Below are 20032 nucleotides of genomic sequence, written 5' to 3'. Positions count from 1 at the left end.
ACAGGCAGGACACAAGAGGCAGTATTTACAGTCTTTGGTCTCGGGGAAGGGAGAGAGGAAGAGGGAAATGGAACTTTGTTGTTTCTTCTTTTTTTCTTTCTTTCTTTCCCCCTCCCACCCATGGTTAGATGTTTTGCCTGCAAGAATACGCCACAAAGCAGCAGGGAGGGCAGGGCCACGGGGCGAGGAGCAAAAAAGACTGGTTCTCTGGCTGACATTGGGCAAAAGACTATAGGAAAGCAGTCCCTTCTCCTTGCAACCTCCCCCCCCTCCCCCCCACCCTTCCCCTCCTGTCATCTCTTCCCTCCCCAAGAACTGGGGCAGCAGGAGGGCAGCACACAGGACCCAACCCCGGTCTCTTCCAGAGCCTAAAAGAGACATGCTGAAACCCATGTAAAAAATCCAGCACCGGGGCCACAGCAAGCAGGATTACATCCATCTACTGGCTCCGCAAGGCGTGTGCTCCCCGGTCCTCCTGCTCATGGGCTGTGTAGAAGAGGTGGCACTCGGGGTCCCCACGGATGGTGGGTGCACCCTGGATCACTTTCCCATGGATGGGGTCCACACACCAGCACTCTCCACGCTGCCCATTCACCGACATCTTGCACTGCAGAGAGAGGGATAGAGCAGACATCAGCTGAGGAGATACAGAGAGAAGACCACCCTCACCCCCATAGTTTCTCTGGAGATTCAGCACAGATGGCTTGGATGAGCCTGTGCTGTAGCATCATCACTGCTTCTTCCCTCAAACCACGGATGGCTGGACTAGATGATCTTAGTGGTCTTCTCCAACATCAGAGATTCTACAGATGGGACCACTGAGCTGATTTCAATAAACCATGAGGACAATCATCCCCAAATTACATTTCTCTTTCAACTGTGGATGAAAGCACCTAGAGACTCAACAATTCCCTGGGTGAGTAGGGATGAAATATGCTTACAGAGCAGCTGCATAAGCTTCATTCTGCCTGCAAATTGAGTTAAACAAAATGAATGTGACAACACGGGCCATGGACACACTCTGCTATGTTGGGGAACAGGATCTCAATCCCAGCACAGAAGCAGTGACCACAGCAAGCATGGACATGGCCTCTATACTCCAAAGCCTGCTCTGGTAAGAGAGAAGTTTCTTGCTGTAATGGCTATCATCCACCCCTTGCCTTTGCAAGGCTGTAGGCACCTTGTACCTACCTGGTGCTCATCCCCCCATACCCAAAATAAATACACCCCTGAACATGGCACAGCAGGATCCAGCCCCTACAGCAGATTCTGTATGCATTCTGCAAAGCTGAATTCAAGCCATTTTCTGCAGCTGGACTGAGATTAGAATGCAGCCTTGCCCAGGGGGGGAAAAAAGCAGGAGAAAAGATAAAAATAAAAATAGTAATTAAAAAAATGCTCCCCAGCATGAGAGCACATTAAGGCACCCTCCACCTTGTCCTGATTCACAGGAGGTCGGAGCAGCCAGGAATGCTTTTATTGGCATCTCCAATTTTCCAACCAAGGAAAAGGAGCTGACACTCAGCTCTGGAAACCCAGATGGACTGAAAACTGGGAATGGCCTCATGTTTGTCTTCACCCAGGGCAGGCAGAAGAGACAGCATTTTTGTTTCCTTTTTCTGCAGCTACGACCAACATGCAACTTCTGCATGGTGCAGAGAAGAGAAAGGACAAAGCAAGATTATCTCAGAGCAATCTGCTCTCTTCTAACATTTTTGGCTTTTTCTTTTTCTGGAAAAAAAAAAAAAAAAAAATGCTCCCAACCAAGGGATGGAAGTAGCTCTTAAAAAAAAAAAACAAAAAAAAAACTTAGCCATGAAAACAGCAGGATGTCTAGCTCTTCTCCAAGGGATCATTCTGCACAGCTATGAGAGGTGCTCACATCCAGGTACAATCAATGCAAGCCAGCCCCCAGATGGTGCTTTGTTGCTTAAGAGAGCTTCTGTCTGGCTGTAGATTCTACTGCAACATCTGCTGATGCCCCCAGAGCCTGTGACCATTCCTCTCACTGCAGATATCATGCATCCAGCTCTGATCCAGGCCCTGCGTTTGGTAAGGTTGATTTTGTCTGGCTACAAAGCTTTGCTGGGCAAAACTGTTCAGGGAAAGTGTGGGAATGAAACAGAGAGGAAAGGAAGCAGTCAGCACAGGTAAAAGCCTCTCCTGGGAGAGGCCCATGCCAGAAAAGCTTCAGCTCCTGTTTCCAACCTGAGCAGAAGAATCATCTCTCTCATCACTCTCTGTGCACAACCCACACCCATACTGCCCCCCAGCTTGTCCTCCTGCATATCTCCTGCAAAGCTGCAGACGTTCAACCTAGGAAGAAGCAAGAGAAAGGAGGAGACAGTGGTGCAGCAATGCTTGTAACCCTTGTTAGGAAACCACTATGATACAATCATTTAATTTGTGGTGGAACAAAGGCTTACTACACTACACAGGTACTGAGGATAAGCTCTCATCCTATTAGTGATGACATCTTGATGAGAAATGCAACTGCCCCATGTTTTGGGTCTGGACAGCAGACAGGCAGTCCACCCTGAGACCTGCTTCCTGCCACCCTAGGAGTTGGGCATAATCTCTGTGCAGTGCTGAGCATAGCAATGCTGCCAAGAATGCAAGCTGGCTCCAGGGCTCCTGCTCTTCCTACTTGCCTGCTTGAGATTGTACAAGCCATGCTTGTCACAGTTGGGGATGTGGAGGGAGTAGAGGTGCTCCAGGGGACCTCGCTCATCCGGCAGTCGCATGGTAGAGATGCGCTCCAGGACCTGATCCAGCTCCTGCTGACAAGGGGTCTGAAAAAAGCCAAGAAAACAAATAAACCACAAATGTACATCCTGGTAAAGGGACCATTTGCCATGTCATAACTTCAAATCTTCACATGGTAAAGAGCAAACTAATACCTAACTCCAAAGGCTAGTACCGAGCCAAGGCAGTCCAGTTAAAGTCCACCTGGACTTTAACTCTGCAGCTCATTGCCTTCTGCATCTGCTGTTTTTCTCCTAGACAAGCAGCAGCACTGTGGGGACTCTCTAAGCCAATGGTGCCAGCACCATGCCACAAAGCCACATCTGTCCCACAGACATCAGCCTGTGGGGCATCATCATTTGACCTAAAGGACTGCAGTTGCAAGGTTTATCTGGGACAGCACATGAAGTGTATGTTAGGGAGATGAGACCACAAACAGCTGCTCTGCCCGTTCCTTGGAGGTGAGGTTCTCAAAGTTCCTCTCCGTCCTTGTGCTCCTCAGATATAAATACCCCGTGTTGATATAGAAATATTACAAAAATTTTGGAGGTGGCTTTCCATCCCCATGCCATCTAGTTGCCTTGACCAAGCTGCCCACTAGAGGGAAACCACGGCCAAGGACAGGAGGGCAGCAGGCCAGATAGGACATTGGGCACCGTCCTGCTTCTTGACAACCCCATATAGCCTATTCTCAGGCTCACCCTCAGTCTGCACTGAGGCTATCCTCCAGCAGGCAGAGTTCCACACCATAAATCCCGCACACCATCCCTGGGGAGTTGCTTAGGGAAAAAAGGGTGTGCAAAAGCTGGGTTGCAGGCCAGGGGCGTGCTCACAGCCTGCGGGGGCTGGTGCTGAGCCAGCAAGACCGCCCTTCTCCAGCTCTGCTGTCAGAATGTGAAGCTGCAATGAAAATAACGCCTCCTCGCCAGCACATCAAAGTTCATCAGATGGTGCGTTCAACCTCAGCTTCAAGCCAAAATAAACGTTTGCTTTTCTTTTTCTTTTTTTTCCCCTCCCCTCTTTTCTCTTTTAAAGGCAGTTTGTTGTAAATGTCACTTTTGCATTCTGCATATCCTTGAGCTCTGCCTCCCCCCCCTCCTCCTCTCACCCTGCCTGTCGGCATCCGCGACTTCTTTGAATCCTCATGGTTGTGATGGACCTTGCCCACTTTGCCCATCTGCCGTTGCTGCTCGTTCACCTTCTCCCTCATCACCGCCAGCTCCTTCATGCCTGTTTTAATGGGTTTCCTGCTGCTGGCTCCACTCAACATCCCCCCAGTGCTGTCCACATGGTTCTCAGCAAGGATGCTCTCAGACCGGTCATCACCATTGTCTGTAGGAGAGAGAAGAGACAAGGAAAGAGTCAAGCTCAGCCAGGCCTCTCATGTGTTCATCCCATCCTGGATTGCTTTCAAGTGTGGCCAGTTACCAAGCCATAAAATCTTTGCATGCAAAAATTTTAAATTGCATTAGCTCTTTCATCTGGAAGGTGAGAATAGATTCTTTCATTCTGGAGTTATTATTACTGCACTAAAAGACAGTTTAGAGAGCAGGGGAAATCGCTGCTGGAGAAGTTCGTTTTGATTTTTCTTTGACCTTCTAAATTACTTCCCGAAGAATGTAATTTTCCCATCAGAAGTCTAGTTGGGTTAGTGATGCCAAGTGTGTTTCTGCTCCAGAACTGAAAACCACAGTGATTAGTAACAATACCTTGAGTCCATCTATCATCCCCTAGAGTATCTCCAGGAATACTTACTCAATATTAATGTGCTAAAATAAATTCTCAGGACCACTTTCAAAAATACCTTGCCTCTCTTTTATGGCCACCCTAATTTCCCGCAGAGATCCTGCCATTTCAGTAATCATCCCTGCCATATCATCTTTCACATCATTTGTCATGTGGTACATTACTCATTCAGCTGCTAGCACACAGCCTATCTACTGCTGGATTTGAGCGCTTCTTCTAACTGCAGAACCACCCTATGTGGCATACCAGCTCTGCCACAAGACCCCTACCTAATCCAGTCACTTCAAAATCAGCTGGCAAAAACGCTGGGATAACACTGGGCTCTTCTCACCTCCTCCACCCTCTGTTCTATCCTTCTGGTCCTATAGAGGTGACAAACACAAAGCATCTTTGCATACCAAGGAAAATCAGAGCACTCAGGCTCACATTCACAAACAAACACAGTCCAGAATGGCACTGGTATTTCTGATCTCAGCTTTATCATAGAATCATAACGGTTGGAAAAGACCACACAAAGATCATCTAGTCCAACCTGCACCCTAGATACTCATAATAAGAAATCACATTAAACCATGAACGAAAAGGGCTCACAATGCTTTAGTTCACATAATAGCACTTCATTTATGAGTCCATCCTGCTTTCTCTAAGTCTAAGCATGCAGAGCATCTTGATTTTCACATCTAGAAGCACTGAAGACTCATTAAAATTGGAAAAGACCTCTAAGATCACCCACTCCAACTGTCCACCTACCACTAACACTGCCCACTAATCCACATCCCTCAGTGCCACATCTCCACTTTTTTTGAACACCTCCAGGGACACTGGGGGACAGTATCACCTCCTGGCAGCCCATTCCATTGCCCAACCACTCTTTCAGATAAGTTTTTCCTAATATCCAACCTTCCTTGTAGAAGCTGCACTGTTATGTCCTGATAAAACATCACTGTACTGTCTTGATACAGAGTAAAAACATGGTAATAACAAATGTTTTATTTATGTCACAGCTTCCTGAGCTCTTGTCCACAGTGCACCATAGTGTATTACTACCCTAGGTTCCCAGAGGGGAAAATGCAAGAAGAGTTTTGTCCACAATTACTCAGAAAACATGTGGCTGTCTGTAGACTGACAGCAGAGCAGTCCAAGAGGGCTGGATCAGACACATCCCAGCATCCCATTCCCATCAGCATCTGTTTGGGGATGTAACTCAGAAGGACCATTCCCAACTTGTGCTAGAGACAAGTAGCAACATCACATCTGTGCTGGAAATTGCATCTGCTTGACAAGATTTAAAAGCCACCAAAGGACCCCATCCTTCGTGGATCTGTCCTATATCCTCTTGAACTTGCTCTTGATTTTGGCCCCAAATCTCTCTGTACTGGGATCAGCACACTTCCCAGAAATACTAAATGAGTTTTGTTTGCAAGTTTTTAAGCTGCTTAGGTAGCAACTGAAAAGCAAACACGGGGCAAAACCAATCTGGCAAAGCGCGTAACTTTCCTCAATACTGGTTCCAGACAAGAATTTGGATGAGGCTTGATAGCCAGATGGGCGAGCTCAATGTCTGGGCTGCTGCCTGGCAGTTGCTGCCTTGGCTATCATCCGAGGAGCTGGGCAAGGAATACTTTGGAGCAGGAATCTTCTATTTATCCACAAGACTCCCCGTTAATTAGAAACACACAGTGAGAAGAGAGAAGGCCACAAGGCTGCCCTTCAGACAGGATCAAATGAAAAAGTCGCACACAGAAGATGAGCAAGGCTAGCCAGAAGCTGAATCCCAATGAGCCACTTTAGGAGGGCTTTAGCCTTTTGACTTTTTTGTTGTCTTCTCAGTGACATCATGAAACCATCAACAACATGAGGAGAGTGAGTGTAGCAAGGCTGTATTTCGGATGCCATGTGATGCCCAGCTCCATTCAGAAGACCAGCAGTCTTCTGTCACAGAGTGACAGATAAGCAGTGTGATGAATGCAACAACCTTCCCAATCAATTCTTGCTTCTTCTGCCTCCAACTAAAATATATAGACATCTGCCCAAATAAGCACCACTCTAGTAAATCAAGGCAAGCTGGTAAGCCTCTTGTCGGCTGATTCATTCACAAAACCCGCTTCTGATAATATTTTCACTCATTTTTCTCACTTTCCAATGCTAACAAATATCAGCCCAAAGAAAACCCCTGGTGGGAGCAGAGCGTGCAAGCCCATGTGCACAAACACACCCAGGGACGGGAGAGGTCAGTCTTGGCTCCTTGGGCACCCGCCACAGGAACAAACCCAGAGTGAAGGCCAAAGAGGTCCAGCTGCTATCAACTGCAAGATTTCCTCCCTGCTGCTGAGCTGATCCACTTAGGGCTGAGTCCAGATCCCCAACACAGCTTTTCCATCTCCCAAAGCCCATGCTGCTCCTTAGCAGTTCTGACTGACTTGGGACTACCAGAGATGGCTTAAGGTCAAGAAGGACCTGTTTTTCCTGTCCTCTTGTTCACATTCATTCAAGTCATCAATCATGGCTTCCCCCTACTCCAGCAACTAGGAAAGGGGTCAAAATGGAGAAGATCAGTCCCAGCTTCCCTTCATGGAAGAGTTTCAGGTTTGGTGGGTCTCATTTTGAAGAGCTAAAAGGGACCAGGCAGCAATGGCAGGAGCAGAAACACTGAGTATTGACGCTGGAAGAACAGAGAGCCAAATAGTACCATTTACAGCCAAATAATACTTTGTAATGCTGCTCAAGAGAAAAGAGATGTTCATACATGCTTATTACTATAGATCAATTCAGCCACCTACCAACCCCACCAGCATGGGACGGGCAGGTACGGAATCGAGTCAGATACACAATCTTAATCCATTTGTCATCCCAGCAAACGCCTTTTTGCTGACCAACTTCAATTCACACTAAATATATCTGTGAACAGAGCAGTGCCAAACTCCAAAACAATTATGTTTTATAGTTCTTCCATTTTCCTATGGCATGTGGAAAACATCTTCTGTGCTATTTTGGATCAAAAGGTAGAGCGCTTTGTGCAGGGTGTGACAAGTGTAGCAAGAATCAAAGCAGATAGCTGAAGTTCTCCTGAACACATGAAACACCTCCCCCATGGCAAGAAAATGCAATTTTATTATGGCTTTTTTCAAGGAAAATTCCCATCAGCTTCAATGGGGCGAGGACTTGGCTGAGGTGAAAGCATATCCAAATGGCCATCAGCTAACGTCTGTATCGAGCCACTCAGTCTCGCCAACATTTTCAGAACCGCTACCAATTTCCAGTACTGTAAGCTTTCAGAATCTGATTTGAGACCTTTAGGCACCTCCACCAACACAGTAAAGAAACAGATAAGCTTACAAAGGATCTGCTGCTCCCTGAGCTGCAAGGATAAAAGCGTCATACAAAGAAAGGCAGCTGTCTGACACTGAAAACACACCTCGATCCTTCTGGAGAGCCCCAAAGCATATGTGGGCTACAGGACAGGATTCAGCAGGCTGCAAGCACCGTGGCATCACAGGGAGCTTGCACAGTGCCAAGGACCGCACTGCCCTCGCCAGAGCTGCTCTCCCTCTACATTCACTTCCCTCCAACAACACCTCGCTGAGAGGTTTTGCATGCACGTGTTTATCTAACCAGAGTGTTTATATAGAATTCAAGTACTGACTGAGGTCTCAAACTCACAGAAAGTTTCACCCAAGTAACCTTCAACACCTTGCCCACAGCCCCTCAGCTCTGTGCCCAGGATGTGCCCCAAGCTCATATCTCACCGGAGCTACCATTCTCCATCTCCAAAGCACATTATGGTCCACTAATGATTCTGGAGAGGGAGGCATTCTTTCTGGGATACACACAGTTATTTTAACAAGTTCTTCTCCCCATTCCCAGATGTCCAGGCCCTTGTCTTTTGCAACCTGAGAGCAGACAGAGCCTTTAAACCTGACTTTGAACATGCACCACAGCTGTGGCCAGTGATCAACTTGCAAAGGGAGGAGGGAAAAGGAGCAGACCCCAACTGCAGCCCTAATGATCTCTACCTCATCCTTCTGCAAAGTATTTCAAGAAGAGCTCTGGGCAAAGGTTCCTTTTTAATAGCTACAGTGTGGGTGTTGTTGACCCGGAGCTCAGATACCTCAGGAAACATTTCCCAGCAGGGATTATATCGGCACTGCAATTTCCTTGTGGCAAGGTTTGCCAAGAACAAAGTCCCCCCCAGCCCACCACACCCCAGAAAGGACCCAGGTTTACTGCCTACCATTGCCAGACTGGACAACACTGGTCCACTGCAGTATCCATCAGGTCTCAGTTACCACTGCGGGGAGGGGGACATGAAGGCATTGGTGTGTGGCCCAACCCCACACAACAGAGCCAGTTGGGATGCAGCTCTTCAGAGGCAGAATAAATCAAAGCATCCAATCAAGATTCATGCCCAGCTTCACACACACATACACAATCATACAATATACAGTGGGAAAATGCCACAGAGGGAGTGCAAGCAATAGGCAATGTAGAAGAGAAAGGGTGCAGAAGGGATGCATGGAAAAACCATCTCGCCTCAGGAAACTTCTCATAGAGACCAACTGGGGACAACTACAGGAATAGTAACTCACCCCCAGATGTCCCATGAAGTCCCAACAAATAGGAAGCTCCTGAACTACAGGTTACATCTAGACCAGGTCTAACAGCTATCATGAAATCATAGACTGGCCTAGGTTGGAAGGGACCTTGAAGATCATCTAGTTCCAACACCCAAGCCATGAGCAGGTTTGCCAACCACTAGATCAAGCTGCCCAGGTATGAATTATGTGGGAATCCCAGCTAGATACTCCCCCCTGGTCTCTGCCTGGTCTATTCCACTCAGCCTCATCCATCTCTGCAGAGCCAATGTGCCCTTCAGATGCTTGCTGACATTTAAGCATGTCAACTGGCTGCAGAGGACACAGCTGCGAGGAGTACCCATGCCAGCCAGCAAGGTGGTTGCATATCACAACCAGGAAATTCCCACTCTGGTCTCCAAGAGATGGCCTGACTTCCACAGTACACTGTCCACAAAGAACCCACAGCTCCCTTGTGGCTCTTAAACACCCTTTATTTGTTGCCATCCAATCTTTTCAGCCCATCTCCAGCAGCAGGAGGCAGGAGGGAACACTATGTCCTGGCCAGAGCTTGCTTCACAATCTCCTCTCCCTGCCCTGAGCCGCTGGGGTGATCCAAGGGGCACCTAGTGCCTTCCTTTGGCTCAGCTGTCTAGCAGGAAATGCTTTATGCTCCTGCAAAATGCTGAGACATTGACTCAGGGCAGCGCAGCCTCCAGCAGCCACTTAACTCTTCTCTCTGCCCCTTCCTGGTGGCTGCACAGAGCAGCTTTCCCTCCTCCATCCACCTGGGCACAGAGCCAGAAATATACCCACACAGTGCCCTACAGTGTGCCTGTGCCCCATCACACCCAAACTCCTCCAGCACTCTAGGGCAAGTACTGAAGTGATAACAAAACAGAGATGATGGCAGATAAGGGTGAAAGAGAAATAGAAATGTCCCTTCCCCCAAGCTTCACTTGAAACTTTTTTTTTAAATCATGTTTGCAGACTGGTTTCCCAAGGGTATAGGACTTGTGCAATAACACAGCCTACCTCTTATGTGTATCTGCATGTGTTTGCATGACTGCCTGTCTCCCTGTTAGGTCCTCCTCCACCTCCCAATATATCTATGAACATCACCAAATGCCAACTAAATTTCAAACAAGAACAGAAATCTCAAAAACATTAAGTTTCCACCATTTCATGAAAATGTGCAGCCATGCTGAAGAGAGATAAAATAGCAAGGTTTGTTTTGTTAACTTTCTTTCCAACAGATTCAGCTGATGGGCCACATAGCACATCACCAGCCCACTCCCTGTGGGCCCAGAAGAGCACAAAACACCTCTGGGGAAGGTCTGCTCCAGCCCTCCTACTGCCAACAGCCAGCCCAAAAATGCTGTTTGACATCCTGCTCCTTTCTGCACCAGCCATTTGCTTTGTGTCAAAACAATAAGGAAAGGAGTGCTTGGGACCCTCAAAAATGCAGAACAATGCTTCTGCAATCTACTTATTCAACATCCACTCATCATCCCATTTGCCTTTCTTCCACTTCTTCCTCTAAACATCGAACTGCAGAGTTACAATCATTATCCCTAAGCGTGCATACAGCAGAGATGCCCCAGACACCTAAAAGCCATAGCAGAACCAGGTCTTGGCTCATGGCCGGACACAGTGGTTTGGCCCCACCTTGGCTACAGTGCCCAAGCTGACATGCCCACCCTCCACTTGCTTATTTCCCAGGGCACTGATAAGAATCTGCTCCTTGTAAAAGCCACATGATCCTTCCCAAGCCTCCCTTTCACCCCCCCTCCACCCTCCCCCCCCCCAACACCACACACACAACTTCAACACATGTGAAGGCAGCCTGCTAGGGAAATATGTTAACGTGTCTGAAAGGTTCTGCTGAGCAAGGCTCTCCAAGCTTCCTGCCACCATAAGAGCATTCTCCCTTGCTAGTGAGCTGTATCTCAGCCCTTTCAACATAGTTCTCTGATTAGCCCTCCACATAGCTGCAATTTTCCAGCAGAGCCAAATGAATTAACTCAAAAAACACTTAGAAGTTTAAATTAATTGCACTGCAGCTTCCCTGTTTGACCTTGACCCTGCTAGTAAAATCCCTAGGGTAGCTACTTCATAGTCATTAGAGGCTTCTGCGTGAATGAACTGAGCTGTTAACATCACCAGGCCACCTCTCTGCCTTCCTTTCCCTGTCATTTGCATGCTTCCTGTGGCCTTCAGTACCCCAGCCACCCCAAAAAGCCTGCACCACATTTCAGTCTAAGCTCAGCCCCTAAATCCTCATTTCCTATGAGTTTCCAGAACAAAATCAGACCACAAAATCACTTTATTCATCTTCTTCAGGCTTCACTGCAGTGTTCAAATCTCCTTTATTACCTTTGTTAGGAAACACAGGGTCATCTCTGAGACCAAGACCATTCAGGCTACTGCATCTCATAGCCTGGACTGCACAGAAGATCTTCCCTTGCTGCAGCCTCAATGATAATGCCCCAAGTTAATTACTATGTAAGTGACACCATTTTGGCACTGGAATGCTGCACCTCTACACTGCAGGAATCAGGAGTCTTAACAAGGGTGATTCCCAGGTACAAAGCTCTGCAGACCAACCAAAGGAAGAACAGCCCCTTCCAAGGTTCAAGAGCTTCATGAACACCCCAAACCTACTCATCTTTCTCACAATTTCAGAGAAAATGCAATACACAGGACACAGTCAGACTCATTTTCCCATTTAAAAATGACTGCCTTTCTAGGTCCAGGCAGTGACAAGCCAGCACCATCAATTAGCTGATGACGGACCATGAATCCCTCTGAATCTTCATCAAGGAATGAGCTAATTCCCCAGCAGACTGTTATATCTTCCCAGGAGGGTTTTCAAGCCTATGTAACGAGTTTCTTGGACTTTAAACAAATACAAGATTTCTTGTTCCAAACAAAGGTGGCTGAGCAAAATGTTTTTTGTCTCTCATAAAAGTTTGCAGAGATAGTCCAGCGGTTATTTCTGGCCATAAAAGCTTTTCCTCCATGGGCAAAGCGATGCCCTCCTGTTCCAGCTCCTCAATGATGGCTTGGCTCAACAGCAAGGTGTACTGTGACTCTGAAAATCCAACCGTGCCCCTCAGATGCCCAATCACAACTCCCACTGAGATCAACAGCTGAGGCAGGCAGAAGCTCCAGACATGAACCTACAGCAGCACTCCCATTTGCTTTCTGGGAAGGCTGCAAGCCGAGTTGCCAAAAGTCTGACCTTCTGCTCTACAGAAAGGTAGAAAAGCTTGAAAATTAAGAAGAAAAAAAAAAGTAAAAAAAATACAAAGCCCCAAGGCCAGAGCAGTGCCCCACCCTGCCTGTCTCTCATCTATCTCCGGTGTTGCTCCACTCCCCTCTCAGCCACACTGGCTTCTCCACTTATTACAACTATTGCATGCAAATGGAATGAACTTCAGCCATTTGTATTACTAGTTTTTAAATAACATCTCACTTTTCCACAGTCAATTTTCCAGACAGAGGCTCAGTCCAGGGCTCCCCTCACCACCCACCCAAATCTCACTGCGCATTTCCTCCAAGTCTGCCTTTTCAAAACACGCTATTATTATGGCAATTCCTTTCTACCTTCTCCTCAGAAACCATGCCAGACCCCCAACTGCAATTATCACCACCATCACACCTCCAGGTCTACCAGATCTACTGCCCCCATGCAGCCCCCTGGCTGAGCACCAGCTCTCAAAGCCAACCCTGTATCGGATTTTTCCCCAGGAACCTGCATTCCCCACAGACAAAGCACAATGGCCTCCGAATAGAATCAGAGCACTGAACTGTAGGTGGAAAGACAGTATCTGCTCTATTTAGCTGAGCCTCTTCTGCCCACCAGCAGCTCCCAGCTGTCTACAACTCTCACAAACATTATCCTTCCCTCCTTTTGGCAGCCATCATAGATTTGCCATATCCCACATGTGAATTCCAGGTTGAGGTGTTCACAGATTGTGCTTTTGATCACCAAACTAAACAGCTTTGCATGTTTCAGGTTACGTCAAAACATTTTGTTCATCTCCCATGGAGTTCTTGGAGCAATATTTCACCATTCGGCAGTCTCTTTGCTGGATTTCCTTAACCCTTGTTCTCCCATGTAGGGACAGAGCTGAATTTAACTCTCATTATAAATAACACCGCAAGAAAGGACTGACCCCAATCTTGACTGTGCATTTATCATTTACTGAAATCAGACAACTGCCAATCTTTAGGTAAGAAGGCCTCACTGGTAGGAAACCACTGTTCAAACAAACACATCTGCCAAAATAAAGCCTCGCAGATCTGTCCTACGGCTGACTGACACATGCAGTAACTTCATGAAGAGCTCAGGCACACAGATATCCTAGCAGAAGGCAGCAACGGACCGCAGACTGGCTGATCTGTAATGACAGCATATGGCATACAACAGCCATGCACATGCTAGTAATGTTTGTTAGCTTTACAGTCCTTTATTGACTTCCACCCTTCCAAGCCATGGGTAGACCAATGGCGTTTGGCATTCAGAAGGGGAAATTTCCTCCCACACAGGTGGGAGGAGTAAGCTCAAGGCAGCTCGCTGTGCTCCTGCGCTGTCATTGCTTCAGGCTCCTGCCTTTGTAGGGAAAGGGGATGGATCTTGTTTTATTTCCAAATGATATCGTATTTTGGGCCACCCATGAAGTTGCCCAAGCTCCAACCTCAAGAGGACGCAGCCTCCTGCTGAGCAAGAGGCAGGAAGTGAGAGTCATAAAACTGCGGTCGAGGAAGGAAGAAAGGAAAGGGGAAGATCAGTCAGCTGCGTTCCCAAGGAGGAGGGAGGCATCGCAATGCCTAGAATACAGACCACCACAAACCAGTGATATGATAAAGCAGCTGAACAGCCAGAAAGGCAGCTCTGATATTCTCTCAGAGCTGCAGGCGTACATCCAGCCAAAACGCACAGCACCAAGTGCCCAAGCATGACTGCCGTGCACCTGATCCACACAGTACTCCTTGCCCTGTGCTGCTTAGCTCCACGTGGGCCTTCCCATCAGCTCCAGAGTTGATGCCTGGAAGATCTGGCTACCATATAGAGAACTAGGCTTGGAAGATACCTAGGCTTGTGACAAAGAGACCTTTACAACAGAGGGAGATACCCAATTGACAGCAAACCATTCATGTCTGTGCTATCATCCCAAACACATATAATACTGAGCTTCTACAAGGAAATGCTTGGGAATATCCTAGCTTCCAAATGAATAGATATTCTCATATAGTTTGCCCCACAACACTGCACAGCTTTGGCTAGCCTGTGCCGTAAAATGTTTCAGCTTCTCTCCAAACCAACCTTGCAAATGGTCTGAGCACCAAACAGCTGAGCCCCCCCAAGCCAAAATCCAGCTGCTCAGCTAGCCACCCACTGCCTTGCACTGAAGGTATACAATGTGTGAACAAGCCTCACCCATCCTTCATCCATCTCCTTTCAGCCTAAAGAACCCTGCTTCCTTCTACTGCATTTCTGCATCTCCACATTTGGGAATCATTCAAAGGCACTCAACTCCACAGGCACAGGGCTTTGCGCAAGATCTCATCAAGGGAGCCAGAGCATGAAGGTGAGAGGTTGTCATTAGCTGAACCGCCTCAGAATGCTGTCATCAACCCCTACCAAAGGCTTTTGGCAACTCCAAAAACAAAATCACGGCACTGCTCCATCACAAAGCACAAGCGCATGCGCCCACCCCCACGGCACTCTGTCTATAAAGCTGCACTTCATCGGAGCCACATCTGTTAGTGCTTTAGAGCATGTACATCTGGCTTAATTGAGCACTTGACTTTATTGCTGCTTTATCTCCATTTTCTGAACAGGCCTTGAAGAGAGTGTTCTGTGTGTTTGTGGGCTTTTTCGTTTATTCTAAGGCTTTTTCTCCCCATAGAAATCCCACCTGAAACAGAAAAGCCTTTGCTGCAGTCGCTTGTTTGCTGGGACTGCTTTTTGCTGCATCTCCCTTCTACACAATAAACCCTGACTTGAACACTCTGCTCTATGTCCTTTGACACCACAGAGCTGTGATGCACCATCTCCCCACACTCTGACCCTCCCAGGGAAAAAAAGAAAAAAATTTAACAATTAAAAAAAAAATCAACATCATTGGTGGAAGGTTGCAGTGCATGCCATGGAGAAAAGAAAGAAGAGAAAAAGGTCTCACTGCCCCTACTGCCTTCAAAACATTGCCTCTGCCAAGTTACAACAAACAGGAAAGACAGAATCAAAACACAGCCCCTATGTCCCCCTCCATCCACCCAGCTCAGGCTGCATGGGTGCCAGCTACCACTCACAAACAATTACACCGCAAGCCTTCTCAGACACATCTTCCCAGGTGGCCTGAGCAGCAGAAAAGCCCAGCTCAGGAAGCCTGGATGTGATGCATGGGGTGCTTGAAATGAGTTCCAGGAAGCACTAAGGCCCTTCGTGCCCCTTTGCCAGCTCCTGTGCTGGAAGATGCTGGTTCTTGCCCGTGAGGAAAGGAGGACTGACTGCAGAACTGGCAGTCTTCCCCACTAAGACACCCCAAATGTTTCCCAGCAGTATAGCATGGATGCTCCCTCCTGCAGGAAGTAGTTGGGGCAGCACTGCTGAGCTAAGGCATCCTCCCAGGAATCTGTGCCCAACATCCTTCCACAGTTCTCAGACCACAATGCGTCTGGCATGGGCTGGTACCAGCAGCATCTCAATCCTGGCTCCAGAGCTGCCCCAGCCATCTCCTTTCCAGCAGCCTGCCTTCCACCCATACACAGAGCCCTGCTCTGCCAACACTGCTTGAATCCCTCCTTGTAAACTCTGCCTTTCAAATCTCCCAATGGAAGCAGGCATCCATGTCCTGTGCCTGCTCCCATTCCTTCCAGAGTAAGATATTAAAAGCACTGTCAGTCCTCCCAGTGCTGCGTTCCAGTTTGATTTCATGCTGCAGTGCTGAGTTCAGCCATCTTTTATCCCTGCTGCCTGGTATCTTTTCTCAGATGTCTGAGCACAAAAGCCACCCCTGAAGCAGGCAAAAAGCAGTGCGCATTAGCAGTAGCTGAACGAGCTCCCCAGTCCTTCCTGCTTAAGTCCAACAAGACTTCAGGCCCAGAAGAAGAAAAAATTGAATAGGAGAGCTAAAAGAGAGGGGTCAAAATGCAATTAAGCTCTGCACTTCCTATCCCAAACTGGCGGGTGTTGCTGAGAGCTTGAGAGTTACCAAAGAAAGCAGACCCACCTTCAACAAGACAAGCTCTTCTGGTCTCCTCGGGAGGATGTAAGCAATTATACCGTCTAAACCTCTCCTGTCCTCTCCCCTTTCTTATGGGTGGGGGAGGGCTTGTCCTTGTGCCTGTACATCTTTAACATCAAAAATTCCCTCCTTAGCTTTCAAAGTGATTCCTGCTGTGTTCTACCCACGGAAAAAAAACTAACCAAATCATCTGCACACAGATACTGTCTTCCGAAGGTGGAGAGTTTAGACACTACAGTACACAAAAAGCAAAACCTGCAGTGAGACCCTCTGACTGCTTGTCTTCAGGGTCACATGCCCCACAAGCTATGGTTTTCACCATGAACACAGTGTAAAGCGGACAGAAGAGGGAGGCTGCAGCAATGTTCACTGTGCAGAGTAAGCAGCTCCAAACACAACTGACCATTACAGATGTTTGCCCATGCAGAGGCATAAGCAGCTTTGTCCAGCTGCACACAGCTTGTTGGAAGCCCCAGCACATGACTCTTCTTTATGTCTCCCTGCCAAGGAATGTGTTCTTCCAGCGCAGGACCACCATCAGCAGCTACAGCCAGGGTCAGCAGCAGATGTTAGAGGAAACACAAGGATTGATCCCTTCCACTTCTGAAAAACCAATGATTTGGGAACTTTCCAAGCCAGAGGCTGCACACAGATCTCCATACTTCATTGTCACCTATTCTCTATAAATTTCTCTACTACTTCTTTTGGACTAGATGATCCTTATGAGCCCCTTCCAACTCAAATGATTCTATGACTCTTAGAAACCATTTATACCAAGGATGTTTGCCCCTCTGGACACGTTGTCTGATCTTTTTTGGGATGCTGATTGAAACAAAAAATGCCAACCTTCTCCTTCTTCACACTTTACAGCCCATGAGAACAAATCAGCAGTAAGACCAACCTTCACATACAAGGATAGGTCTTCACACTGTTGAGAAAGATTCTGAAGACCCTTTCATCAAGCTGTGACCTTCAGAAAGCAGCACACACCTGCTGCCTGTCACACAGGTCTCCATCACACCTCTGAAATCAACTGCAGCCCTCACCAGGGGCTGGGAGCCAGGAAACCTCTGCTTTAAAGAGAAAGAAAAATGCCCGGCCTTTCCACAAATACAGAAGGCCTTGGCACAAGCCAAGGGCACAGGAACAAAGCCAAAGCACATCGAAAACAGCAGCAGTTCTTACCGCTGCCCAATTTGAGAGCTGGGACATCACCCCAGAGTGAGCTCATGAGGGATTCGTCACCGGGTTGTGACAGGTTGTGTGGGACTCCAACACGACTGGAGACCTTTGCCATGCCACCCCATCACCACCATGCAGCTCCAGCCCATCAGCACACTCTTGCCATAGGCTGCTATTTCTCAAAAGCCTGTAGAGCACCTTGGCTGGATCCCAATGGAAGTACCTTTCAGTGGAATTTTTCGGGTTTTAAGGATATCTGTGTCTTGCAGAGACTGAAGTAATTAATATGTCAAACAGATGATCTGGTATTAACTATTTACCATTGCAAACCCACTCTCCAACTCTGCACCAAAACACTCAATTCCCTAATTGTTTTCTCCCTGCCTTTCACAGAACACAGCCAGAGCCTTGCTGCTACTTCTCTGCTGGGGCCATGCTTTGCCTCATCAAGTAAACAGTGATGATATCAGCCAGGCTAAAGCTGGAAGGCTTGCTGAGGGTTAAAGAGAAAACGTGTGTTGCTCTTGGTAAACAGACAAACCCAGCTTTGACTGAGCAGACCTCAAGATGGACAGTCTCAGCCATATGCATTCGCATGTCTGTTTGCATTGTGAATTCTTACTACTGAATATAGGGTAAGAAAATTATCAGGCTGATCTTACTCCTGTCAGCTTTACTGAGTCAGCCCCTGTGCAAGTAAGGATCTGTTCAGCATCAATTTCAGCCAGGGGAATCCCTAAAGCTACAGCAACCAAGGTGGAGGCTACTTCCTCTCCATCTCCTCCTGCATCACCTAAAACCATGCCTGGAAGAGCAGCAGGCAGGCAGCCCTGCAGGGAAGGGTTTAAAGTCAGCAGCAATAGGTGGCATTAAACACCTGCAATAACATTAAGACAAATTCAGAGATTGGGATTTACTGCAGCAAACAGGAGCAGAGCCAGCAGGTCCAGTTTTATTGAGAACAAACTCAGCCTTCCACCCTGGGTCTATCACCAATCATTCAAAGAACTGGAGTTGGGTGGGTTGACAGCTGTGCTTGCTGCTTCTGTGTATGTGTGATGTACAGATCAAGCTGCATGATGCATCTCCACAGGAAAAAAGTGGAAAAATAAGATGATAAAAAGAAAAAAAAGCCATAAGGGAAAATATTTTTTCACCTATAGATAAGTATATAAAGACTAAAAAGGAATTTGTGACCCTTCCAAATGCAAAATTGTTACTGAGATGAAAACTATTTACTGGATGAGACTTACATGGATAATCCAATTAATTAGCCACTGTCACAGTTTACAGGAGGGCTGTGATAGCTTCTCCTGGTGTGATTTTCAAGTCAAAACAGGAATTCGTGTGGTAAAAATCTGGGATCTGAGCTGGACCAGGAGTCAAGCTTCAGGACGACATACCTTCCTTCTGGCCATAAAGCTTAAAAAAAAAAAAAAAAGAAAAAAAAAAGCCAAGAGCACCACATCTGGATGCATCTAGAAGATGTGACGCTGCATGAGCTGGCCCCCAAACCAAGTACCTCCACCAAAGAGTGGGCAGTGATCAGATGAGACATGCTACTGTGAAGCTGAGTGTAGAATGGAGGTCTGCAGATATTGATTGCTCACAAAAGCTGCCTTGATCCAGTGCCATAACCGATGAGGTTAGCATAAATCCTTGAATCAGACAGGAAACAACACCGCACTGACACAGCAAACAGCCCCAGAGAGACAAAGGAACAAACTCTTAATAAAGCATCAGGTGGTGGAAAGTGTTAGGAATCGTTTGAGAAACCATCCAGGCAAATTAACTGGAAAATGGCAGGATGCTGATGAATATTTGGCACCAAAAGAACCATCAGCTTCCCTGGGATGTTCCCAGAATGAAGCTGTCAAGTGTGCCATAAATAACTTGAGGTGCACACCTTGCTCCTTCACCCCAAATGCAGCACAGCCACACCAGGGAACTCAGAGGTAGGGGAGAAGCAAATGCCTAGAATCTAACCATCATTAAGTCAAAGGAATAAGTTACCCCAGAACAATCTATAAAGGACTGTTATAAGCTGGGGAAGAGCCTCCTGAAGATCTTCAAGGCATGACACATCTTGATTTCTTTCCTGCCAGCTTCTGTTTCATTTGCAATTAAAGTACCAGATACCAGTTATCCTTTCCCTGTTTCTACTGAGGAACGGAGGCCTCCAAAGATGTACTTGATGTTTCCTCTTGAGGAATTATTTCACTATCAAGAGCTTCCCAATTTGGTCACATTACCTGTTACAGGCACTGTACAAGAGCATTGCTTAAGAGAAAACTCCCAGTTTCCCCATGGCAAATATTCATTTTATGTGCATTTGCCATTTCCCTTTTTTTGCCCCCTGCAAATCCCCTTTTGTTGGAAGTTTAAGGTCACAAAGCAAAGATTCCCTTTTTTTCACTAAAGCTGGAGTAATTCGGCTTTGCTGCAGGATAAACTCTAGAGCCTACAGAAAATAAACACAGGATACTTCTACTACCCTGAAATGCTGAGCAAAAAAATCTCAGTAAATAAATA

General features: G+C 47.2%; 1 protein-coding gene across 2 annotated transcripts in view; it reads right to left on the bottom strand.

Annotated features, from left to right (window-relative positions):
- Positions 1 to 269: 269 nt before the first annotated feature.
- Positions 270 to 20032, bottom strand: part of IGFBP2 (insulin like growth factor binding protein 2) — a 50771-nt gene continuing 31008 nt past the window's right edge. For both annotated transcript variants that reach the window (XM_042877835.1, XM_042877836.1), the window contains exons 2-4: positions 3854 to 4077; positions 2652 to 2792; positions 270 to 607 (exon numbers count right to left, since the gene is read on the bottom strand). In XM_042877835.1, coding sequence (XP_042733769.1) covers positions 440 to 607; positions 2652 to 2792; positions 3854 to 4077 — 533 coding nt within the window. In that variant the 3' untranslated portion in view covers positions 270 to 439. The remainder of the gene's footprint in view (positions 608 to 2651; positions 2793 to 3853; positions 4078 to 20032) is intronic.

The sequence above is a fragment of the Lagopus leucura genome, unplaced genomic scaffold, assembly GCF_019238085.1.
Source record: "Lagopus leucura isolate 7727_CA_CO unplaced genomic scaffold, USGS_WTPT01 Super-Scaffold_100019, whole genome shotgun sequence".
In the NCBI taxonomy this organism is placed as follows: domain Eukaryota; kingdom Metazoa; phylum Chordata; class Aves; order Galliformes; family Phasianidae; genus Lagopus; species Lagopus leucura.
This window is presented reverse-complemented; position numbering and strand designations above follow the sequence as displayed.